Source organism: Argiope bruennichi, chromosome 8, assembly GCF_947563725.1.
Source record: "Argiope bruennichi chromosome 8, qqArgBrue1.1, whole genome shotgun sequence".
Lineage (NCBI taxonomy): Eukaryota > Metazoa > Arthropoda > Arachnida > Araneae > Araneidae > Argiope > Argiope bruennichi.
In genome coordinates, this window is record NC_079158.1 from 110988807 (window position 1) to 111000841 (window position 12035).

The 12035-nt window shown below is 26.3% G+C and overlaps 1 protein-coding gene across 1 annotated transcript in view; it reads left to right on the forward strand.

The window, feature by feature from the left end:
* Positions 1-3931: 3931 nt before the first annotated feature.
* LOC129981255 (cytochrome P450 3A8-like) overlaps positions 3932-12035 on the forward strand; it is a 32639-nt gene continuing 24535 nt past the window's right edge. The window contains exons 1-5 of the mRNA XM_056092023.1: positions 3932-4060; positions 6341-6437; positions 6888-6940; positions 7024-7120; positions 10113-10229. Coding sequence (XP_055947998.1) covers positions 3975-4060; positions 6341-6437; positions 6888-6940; positions 7024-7120; positions 10113-10229 — 450 coding nt within the window. The 5' untranslated portion in view covers positions 3932-3974. The remainder of the gene's footprint in view (positions 4061-6340; positions 6438-6887; positions 6941-7023; positions 7121-10112; positions 10230-12035) is intronic.

Sequence of the window (12035 nt, forward strand, 5' to 3'; positions counted from 1 at the left end):
CATTAAAAATATATGCATAAGACTTTCATGCTAAACGATTTAATTTTCCGCACTCATATTTTTAAAAAACACGTGTTGCTTCAGCAAAAATGTTTTATTGTTGCATTTGTTGAAATTTAATCAACTTTATCTTCAAATTAAAATTTTAACGAAGTTTTCAAAAAAAAAAAAATAAATAAGAAAGAAAGAAAGGAAGAAAGAAAATGCATAGTAAAATAAATAGAAAAGTGTATATCTTTTAAAATAATATGAATTATATCTCTCAAAATTTGAAGCTTAAAAATATTTTGCTGAAGAAGCCATTAAATCTAAATTACATAAAATATTTAATTGAAAATTTGAGCAAACATTAATCCGAACCTGCTGGTCACCAAAGGCAGTTAGTTAGAAATATATGTGAAAAAATAATCCATAATAACACAAAACATTAAATAGTGATTTTCTGCATAACACTTTAAAATATGGAATTTTTCTTCAATTGTGACAATTACTGTATATTTGGTATACGAAGAACTGAAAAGGAATGTTGAGAATAGAAATAACATGTAATATCATTTTTGTGATAAGGTTTCTGTTGGCAATGAAAACCTACGATCCGTGTTGCATAGATACAATTAATTTGCAAGAAAACACGATTCTGCAATGTGTTAAATTAAAATTAATGTTTTAGATAATAGATTTAAACTATTAAAAATCATAATTTATAAAACATATAATTTTTATTTTAGATGATTACATTACATGATTATTCTAAAAACCGTCCATAAGGGAATTTCGGGTATCGAAGTTTAATAACAAATAATTGAAAGTGGAAGTTAAATAATCGTAGAGAATTTTTTTATGTCTTTGAAACAGGGAATCACCAAAATTAGGAAGCGAATGGTAAGGCATTCCTAACTTGGTAATTTATAAAGGGTATTGAAATTCAATGAGAATGATGATATGCTTTAGAAAGTTCAACAAATTTTAATTGTAAAAGCACGAATAAAAATAAATAATTATATGTACATAAAAATATTTATGATGTATATTCCTTTTTAAAAGAGCGAACAAAGAAATTCAAAAATAGTCATAAAATATCATGAACTACTTTAATAAATTAGATTAGAGTTTCTTGTGCAATTAGCATCCATTCAAAGAAAACTCACTCAGAACAGCTAAGAGAATAGTATGACTCATTCCTCCAGCGGACTGTATAGTTCTTCATAATTTAATCACGTGATTCAATTCCAAATTATAGTGAAATTCCTGTTTATTTTTTTATTTTTCATTAAGCAATAGATGCGTATGCTGTAGAATGAATCTAATAATACGTAATTTGCAAACAGGATTATTAGGATTTAAAAGAACAAACTGTAATTATTCAAAACATGTATATGAATCACATTTACACCCGTCATATTATACTGATTATGTAAATTATCACTGATAATTATATTGATAGCTTTAATCGCTTGTTTCGATTCTCACTTAAAGCAAAATGCCTGCTTCTTTTTAATAATTCATTAAACAGCAGAAGCATACTGTAGAATGAATCTAACAACACATAATTTCAGAATTATCAGGAAATAAAACGGCAAACCGTAATTCGTCCAGACTTGCATTTGAATTATATTTCCTTTGCCATATTATACTGATTACATAAATTACGCCTGAGATTATATTGATTGTTTGTTTTAATCGTTTGCTTCTACTTCTGGCTAAAATTAAATTTCTATTTTTTTTTATTATTATTCATTAAACCGTAGATGCGTATGCTGTAGAATGAATCTAATGATACATAATTTACAAATAGAATTATCAGGATTAAAACGAGCAAACTATAATTGTTCGAACCCTGCATATGAATCCCATTTACTCCTGTCATATTATACTGATAATGTAAATTACGCCTCAGATTATATTGATTTTTGTTTTAATCGCTTGCTTCTACTTCCGGCTAAAGTTAAATGTCTATTTTTTAAAATTATTATTATTCATTAAACCGTAGATGCTTATGCTGTAGAAGGAATTTAATGATACATAATTTGCAAATAGGATTATCAGGATATAAAAGAACAAACTGTAATTATTTAAAACATGTATATGAATCACATTTACTTTCGTCATATTATGCTGATTATACAAATTACCACTAATAATTATATTGATAGCTTTTATCGCTTGTTTCAATTCTCACTTAAAGCAAAATTCTTTTTAATTATTCATTAAACAGTAGAAGCATACTGTAGAATGAATCTAGCAACACATAATTTCAGAATTATCAGAAAATAAAAGGGAAAACCGTAATTCGTCCAGACTTGCATTTGAATTATATTTCCTTTGCTATATTATACTGATTATGTAAATTACGCCTGAGATTATATGAATTGTTTTAATCGTTTGTTTCTATTTCCGGCTAAAGTTAAATTTCTGTTTCTTTTTTTATTATTCATTAAACAGTAGATGCGTATGCTGCAGAATGAATCTAATGATACATAATTTGCAAATATGATCAGGACTGAAACGAGCAAACTATAAATGATCGAATCCTGCATATGAATCACATTTACTCACGTCATATACTGGTTATGTAAATTACTACTGATAAATTATATTGATTGCTTTAATTGCTTGTTTCGATTTCCAGTTACAGTACAATTCTTCCTTTTTTATTGTTCATCCGCAATTGCATACTGTAGAATGAATCTCATGATGTATGTTATTCATCGAAATTTGTATTTTAATTATGATTATTCTTGACGTATTGTACTGGTTATGCAAATCACGTCTGAAAAATTATATTTTTAATAATAAACTCACTATTTTCATTTGCATTTGTCAAAAATAATCCTCCAAAAAATTTCTCAGAATTATTAAAAAATAGCAATAATTAGAAATTAGCAAATAAATAAATAAAATAAAATATGTTGAGAAAACGAGTGATATAAAAAACTCACCGAGAGCAAAAATATTTCTATCAATTCTATCTAATGAAGTGATAGTTGGTTACTCTAATCCACGTCAGTTCTAGACGATTTCTTCAGTGACAATCGTTTTTGGTGAAGGGAAGTCGGATTCGTGAGACTAATAACCAGTTTCAGAAATGTTGATTGATCCGGGGCAATTTTTACTTTTTCTTATACAAGGTACAGAAAAAGTATAGAAAACGTCAAAAAATTCGAACTAAAAATTTTGACAAAACTCCACGTTTTAAGCCTCTCTGAGTTAAAAAAAAAAAAAAAAAAAATCCATCTATGTCGCTATGTTATGCAGAATGTAATGGACTATGCATTTGAAGTTAAATTTTCTAGAAGTGGATTTATGATTATTTAATGTAAATATTGTTGAAAAAATTCAAAACTTTCATATAATAAACACAAAATTTTGCTTTTGAATATAATTTTTAGATAACTCTAAGGTATATTACACATGTAATGTTACAAAGGAAAATGAGAAGCTGTAATAATTTTTCTCTGGAACTTTCTTAGTTTTGGTAAATAAGTCCTAAAATTTACATCAAAATATACTTTTTCTTCAAAAGCTACGTATATATTTAAATAATTTCTCTTTTATTTGTCATTTAATTGCCATATATATTAAAAAAATCATCTAAACATTATAATATTTTTTAATCCTGTCCGAATTTAATGGGAACCCTGCCATGGAAAATGTTTGCTAAAAATTCTTCTGATTGGGACATTTTAAGAATATTTTACTTATTTAGTACTATAAAGATTTTTTCTATAAACCATTCTTTAAAAATTCCCATCGGATACCTTGTCGAAAATAACATCCCGAAAAAGGAAAAATGCTTTCCTTTCCTTCTACATATTAAGTGCGCACACCTCAACGGGGAAAAAATTTATTTTCGTCATTGACCTTCACGTGTTTCGTTTCTTCACGTGACCAAATGGTTCGTGCGTCATCTTTGTTTATCAACAATGTAGCTGAAAAAACTGTCAGTTGCGTTCTGCCGTCGGTGCCGGTAGTGAATGAAAATGTTTGGTCTGGAGTTTTTGTTCGATTCTTTTGTAGTCAAATCCCTGATTGGATTGTTTGTAGTTCTTTTACTGTATTGGTAAGTCTTCACTTTTATATTATCACTTCTTTACCTTATGAACTTTTCAGCTTATTTTCAGAATTGACTTTAGGGATATCAGCGAAGAAATAAGGATTTGATCCTATTGAGGGTTTAGTATATGTACCAATAAACGATATAAGCAGTGGGAAGGGACACTAAATACTCTGGAGCTGGCCCTATTTATTTTTTAAAAAGATAATTAATTAATTGCATTGTTTATTTTATGCAGAACAATTTCTTAATAGAATTGATTTTTCAAAATATACCTAAAATCATTGCAGAACGTTTTTAAGATAAGCGGAATTTTTATGCCATAAGTTAGTCGTAATTTAATTCCAATGTTTATTTATGCATAAAATTTCAATAATAAAATTGATTTTTCAAAATGTACTTAAAATGTTTACAGAATGTTTTTGAGATAAGTATATTTTTTGTGAGTTAAGTAGGTCGCCGTTTAATTCTTGTATTTATTTTGTGCATAAAATTTAAATAAAAGAATTTATTTTTTCAAAATGTACTTAAAATATTTGCAAGGACGTTTTTGAGATAAACAGTTTTTTTTGTGAGATAAGTAGACCAAGTTTAATTCAAATGCTTATTTTGTGCATAAAATTTCAATAATAGAATTGATTTTTCAAAATATGCTTAAAATCTATGCAGAATGTTTTTCAGATAAGCAGAAATTTTAAGCGATAAGTAGGTCGCTATTTAATTTCAATGTTTGTTTTTTACATAAAATTACAGAATTTAATTTTAAAAATATACTTAAAATCATTGCAAAATATTTTTGGTATTATATATATATATATATTTGTTTTTTATACAAACATTTATTTTATTTGATTTATTACATACTTGTAGAAATGTATCATGTTTATAACGATACAAAGAATTTTACTATCTGTTTTCTATTCATTTTTGATAAAATGTAAAGCTAGAATTTTGAAAGTATACACACTTCTGATAACAATAAGCATTTTAAATATTTACGCCACCTAATTTTTAGCTAACAAATTAATTTTTTAAAAATTTTGATATTTGGTGCGTGAACTGTCACCTGACATGGAATTTGAGAAAAATTCGACCTCAAGATTCTGATATATTTATAATATTGGATTCAAAATTTAAGACCCATTAAAAATAATATAAATGAAATAGAATATATGTTTTGATAAATAATGAAAGTGTGTTTTATTAAAAATATTTTATTTAATTTATTATACCATTTATTTTGCTTTTTCTATTATTTATCCAAATTTATCAACAATTATTTAATGTATGCGACGTGCAGATGAATTTTAAATATGGTAATTTGTTACATTTCCTCATGTTGGCATAGATGGTAATTAGGAGAATTGAATACGATTTTTCAGCAGGCAATTATTAAGAGTTTCGAGATTCAACCTAAATAATCATTTTTGTATTTTCAAAATTAAAAATTTATGAAATTTGGCATTAATTAAAAGTATTTAAAGTATAGGTATAGATTCAATTATTGATTTAATTTTAATACTGTATCTACAGCATATAGGGTGGATGCTATTTCCCACAAAACCTTCAGATTATGATTATATTTGGATTGCTGTCAACATTTTTTTTTTTTTGAGATTTTTTTAGGCGTGGTTCTGAAGAAGTCGACTGAAAATCACACCCCACATGGCGATAAAGAATGTAAAATATATCATTTTCAAATGTTTTTATTCTTGGAAATTAATACGAATTACATTTTATTCAATATTTCAAAATTTCAGATATATTTGGTAATGTATAAATTATTAATCTTTTCCCTACTCAGCCTGTCTGCGTTAAATTAACCTATATTTCAGTATCTTTCTCACTTTATTATAAAAAAAAAAATCAAATTTTTTATTTGGGCCTGCATTGCGAAGGCTTTTAAAACTTTATTAGCAAATCGTCATATATTTCTTGAAGAAACGCCTCTCCTTTCCTACTTACAAAAGCTTGTTACCATCAATCATTACGTTTTGGCTTACGCTGCCATGCTTACGTTGCCAGTTGCCATGTTCTAACATGAAAAAGGTTATGAAATGAAAACGGAATTCATATTTTGGAACTTAAATCTTCTGCCTTAAATTTATTTTGCATACATTGAGAAAGCTTTGCAATTTAGTAATTTCTGTTGGAAAGCAAATAATGATAATTTTAGGAAAATCTTGTTTCTTCCAATGAATTAATAAGAAATAAGTAGTCTTTACTTTCTTGTGTTTTTTTGTTACAAAAATTTATTCTTGGTTCAATTTGTTTCTTTTAATGCAGGTTCTCTACAAGGAATCACGATTACTGGGAAAAGAAGAATGTGCCTTATGTTAAACCCTTGCCGTTGCTTGGGTCGATATTAGATAACCTGAGGAAAGTAAGTATCTGGATATAAAATACAAATGTTAGTATATTACCTCTCTAATTTCAATGATATTTTTAATGCATATGCTGGGTTTGACTGTAGAAATCTCAGTGATAAATGAGAGAGAATACATTGCTTTATAAAAGACAGAAAAGAGACATTAAAAAAGATGTAGGTGTAAATATAAATACAGATATTGATATAGATATATGTTTATGGAAGCTCGTTTTAACAAAGAATTTCTTTTACTCTGGCAGCAAATAAGTAACATGAGTATGATACAGTAAATGGAAGACTATACAAAAGTTACAGAGGGTAGATTTTATATGATTAATGCGGGATCTACCGTAAAAGAAAAAAAAATTTTGAATTGGCAAGATTAGTCGGATTAATTTTGAAATTTAAGAATAATTTTCTTTTTTATATATTAAACTTCTTTACTTTTTATTTGTTTCTTTGTAGCCTTTACATGAAGTAGAATACGAGAGACAGCTTAAGCTGGGCCCCGTATTCGGGTACTGATATTTTTATAAATCCATCTACTTTCAATTTATTATGATATTTTATATCCTAGTTTTTATAACTGACACTTCTTTAGTTACTATGAGGGAAGTTATGCTAACATTTCTGTTGGAGACCCGGCTCTTCTGAGGGACATACTGGTCAAGGATTTTGCTTCCTTTCCTAATCGAAGGGTGAGTGTGATCTGACTCTTTTGTGTTCCAAATGCTAATTTATTTATCTTACAACAATACACGATATAAAAAAAACCACTCTAATTACAGAGTGCATTGCATAAAACGAATAATTCCCTGCATTTTATTAAATTATATTTTTCCATCTGAAAGCGCATGTAAATATAAAACGCTTCGAGATGGAAAAATTAAATTTGATATACAGTCTTTGCACCAAATTTATAGATTTCTATTTTAAAAAAATCAGTTTTGAGCAAGTTGGTATTTTCGAATATAAATTAATACGATAACAACTAAACGAAGAGAGGTAGATGTATACAATTCAATGCGCAGATTTAACATCTATGTTGTAGACATTTGAATCGAATTTTGAGCTCTAATTTTGAGCTAGATCCAACCAAGCGGTGGGCATCTCTCAGTCTGCAGCAGGTAAATGTAATGATTCAAAAATGCAATGACCGAAATATATGAAATTTGGTATGTAATTCTGTGATTACAATTGCAGTTCGGTGTGAAATTTTGGTTTCAGACGATTGGGAATAAACGTGTCTAAAATACAAATTCGATTTTCGAATGCTATTAATTACATGCGTCACATATTTAATCGTCAAAAAACTCGTCAAAAAACAAAATAGATTCAGTAAAAGTTGTTAAATTGACACCAAAGGTTAATATTTCGTAAATATTGTACGCCAATGACATGCAAGGTATTCTTTACCTTATTTAAAGTTCACACTTTTTTTCGGGAGAGGGGGGATAACATTTATATTGGATATTATATGAGAAGTTTTAGGGTGAATTGTTTCCAATTAGTTCTATGGTCTTTTTACGCCTTTTTGATTAAAACATGTCTTTGACATTCCATACGTTTTCTAAGAAGATTTTTATGTAGAAATAAAATTGATTCATTCTTTACTGTATGTATACTATTTTTTTCAGTTGACTGCTGATAAAGGTTTTATATATTCAATAATATTTATTTACTTGCTATAAGTAATGTAAAATAATTTTTTATGTGCAAAAAAAAAATGTATAAATACCCTATGTAAAGCACAATTTATTTTAAGAACGGGCACTTAAATGTATTTTAATTAAAATATTATAAATGAAAAAAAAATTTTGAAATATATAATAATTGGATGTAGTTATTCAGTAAAGAATTGATTCTAAAGCAGTATTTTAAGATACAGCTGTTTTCTCACGACATCTGTGAAAAAAAAAATTTCTGAACTTGCATTTTTCAAATTTTTTTGGGGAGTTCAATGTACTATTTTAGCCAGCAGACAACAGTTATTGGTTCAATCTGAATTTTAAACAATACAATACATCCATTTAATTATAATTTTATACATTGAATCCCGAGTCAATAAAACACCAGTTGATTTCAAATTACTTTTATTTCAATAAAAAATTATTTTATTTTATTCTGGATCATAGAGCTGATTTCTGAGAAAATATAATAAAACTGAAAAAATTTTCTCTTTTTCTAAAAGAGAAGGCTGTTATGAAGATCTTTGAAATTCATTTAGAACCATACTGCAATATTTGAAGGCTTGATTATTTTTCATTTAGATAATTATTTTTAAAATGACATCGAGTTAGAATAAATCAATTACAATAGCCCATTATTAGCACTGTTTTAAGGACAGTACTACATAATGGTTAGACATATATATATATTTTTTTTTTTACTTTCATGTGGCTTTTTTTTTTTTTTCATCATTCGTGTCATGCTTGTGAAGATGGAAATTTGTAACCAATTCGCAGCCGCTTTGCATTGGTAGTAAATTAGTGCAGTTCGAAACATATTGTTTTAAAAGATTGTTTTAAAATTTCAAAAACTAATTATCAATTAATTGTATAGTTTTATTTAGTTTCAATTCAAAAGGAAAAAAAGAATCACATGGCAAGGGAGTTTTGAAAAATCGATTATAAAATATATAATAATTTTAAATTGAATTATGAATTTTTTTGACGACTAAAGAATAGATAACAATAAAAATTAAAAGATACAATCATTATTAGAATATTAAAATGCAGATAATGATTTTTTATCATAGATCTAAAGATTTAAGCAGATATCGCCAAAATTAACGGCACAGATAGCAATACGATAAGAAACTAAGTTACAATAAGTATAAAAGATATAAAATTTTCTAAAACTCATAAAAAATTAAAATGTGATAAAAATTTTAACTTACTTAGAGAATATATTTAAAATATTCACAAATTGTGCCTTTATTTTCAGAATTCTGATAAAAAAATCTTCTCAGCATTTTAATTATTATTTTTTTGTATTATTATTATTATTAAAAATTAATAATAATAATAATAATCAAAAATTTGTATTATTATTATTAAAAATAAATAATAAAATTAAAAAAAGTGTTTATTATTATTATTATTATTAAAAGTGAAAAATAATAATAATAATTAAAAATTTGTATTATTATTATGTCAAATAAATAATAAAATTTATAAAGTGTTTATTATTATTATTATGTCAAATAAATAATAAAATTTATAAAGTGTTTATTATTATTATTATTAAAATGAATAATTATATTATTATTATTAAAAGGAATAATAATAATAATAATTAAAAAATGTGTTTTATTTTTATCATTATTATTACTAAAAATGAATAATAATGATTAAAAATTGTTTTTTTATTATTATTATTAAAAATGAATGACATTAACATTTTTTTCTTCTTCTTATTAAAATTGAATAATAATAAAAAAATCTTTTATTATTATTATTATTAGTAGTAAATATGAAAAATAATAAAACATTTCTTTTATAATTATTATTATTATTAAAAATGAATAAAAATAAAAAAAAGTTTTTTATTATTATCATTATTTTTAAAATAATAAATATAATAATAATTAAAGTAAAAAAATTTAAAAAGTGTTTATTATTATTATTATTAAAATGAATAATAATAATTAAAGAGTATTTTGTTATTTTCGTTATTGTTTTCCTTCAGCCGTTTGAATTTGGCGACAAAGTGATCGACAACAGCATAGGTGTGAAACGCGGAGAGGACTGGAAGCGCGTCCGAAGCATCATCACTCCTACCTTCAGCACCGGGAAGATCAGAAGAGTAAAAATCCTCTTGTTTTTAAAATATTATTGAATTGATTTTCATCAATGCGTATTAATTTCGAATATACTGCATATCTTGACTTTAGATAGAATAAAAAATATGTTACAGCAACAAAACTACAATTTTTTTCTAGCAATAATTCTCCAAATTTGTATTAGATTTACCACGGTGTTGACCTCACAATTGGTTAATATTTTAAAAGATAATAACTTGCCAACGATGCCGTATTGTATTTTTAAGCTTAAGTCTCTTTTAGATTAGTTTTACAATTGGGTGCTTTCTAGCATAAAAATATAATATCCGTTTCTATAAACTTAATCTCATATGTTATCTAACGCATTAATACAATTTAAAACTTTATTTATCTACCGATCTTTTAAAAATTTTTCTTAAGTTCTATAGTCATGAAATTGATTGGTGTTTTAAACTTTAATCTAAAATTTAAACATTACTGTGAGCTTAGCACAGCATAATAAAATCTGTTTATATAGGTAGGAAAAAGCAAAAGGAAATATAAAACAATGAATTTTAAGTTAGATAGCATGAAAATCAAGACGGTACAAAAAAGATTCTCTCTCTTTAGAATATTATTACAGTACTTTTCATTGCTACTGTATTTGTACTTCTCTTGAAATGGTACGCTCAGCTATTGGTATTTACATGAGCTTCATCTCCAAGCAGCTGATATATTTCTAGAAACTGTGCCATTAGCATTTCGCTGTAGCAATGCTGTGGCCTCTGCATTCAGGTATTCTGCAAGAAATATAATCTTAGATCTAAGATTTTTTTAAAGTATTTTTTATTTAATCCAGGGAGCTAGTTACTTTTCTGTTACTGCCATTTCTTAATTTATATTAAGTTCAATAAAAGACACTCATTTTACCTAATTCATTATTTCCTCACCATCAAGATTTACTACCAATTTTTTGCATTTTTAAATCTAAAACTAAATTTGATATCCATATTGGTTTAATTTGTTATATTTAAGCCTCTCGTTTGGAAGCAACACAGTTATTTTCGGGAAAACCTTAAAATAATGAATTGTAATCAAATGATGAATGGCCATTCTTAGAAATTGTTTTTTCGCATACACAAGCGTCATGTATGATTTTACCAATAAGGTAGTATGCAGTAAATAATTACTATTTGCCCACAGTAAAAGGTAATTCAGAATTCAAACTGCAAATCTCATAAGAATGCCATACCAGAAATGTTATTTGACTGATCACACGACAATATAACAAAACCCAATAATAAGTAAACATTTTTATTTAGTGATATTTTATAATTAGTGATATCATTGGCAAAGCGTGCACAGGCGAAATTTCATAAAAAAAATATGAAACTTCTTGCTATTTGCAGTTATTTAGTCATTACTCACTTTTCGGCATCGATGCGTGAGTTAACGAAATCTTTGACGCGTATTTGTCATTTTGAAGAAATTTGTAGCAACGATGGACTCTAGAAATGAGGTAGACATGTTCGTCATTATTAACATTCATAAATTATTACATTTTCATTGAAAGCAGTCGGAACTTTGGAATCCCTTAATAACGTCAGCGAGTCACCCCATCTAACTCACCCGGAAGGCGTTTTCATTCATATTTTTTTGCCCGATTTCGATTTTTTTACGTATTTCTTCTTGTTTTCAGCTACAGTTCTTTTTTATTGTTCTGTTAAATTGCGAATCATCATATAGAGTGGTTAACATTATCTGCTATGCAATTTCAGTACTTTTATCAACTGTTCTGTCTGCAGGTTAAGAGCTTTGAGTTCACGAACTCCATGGCCCATCCCTCAAAT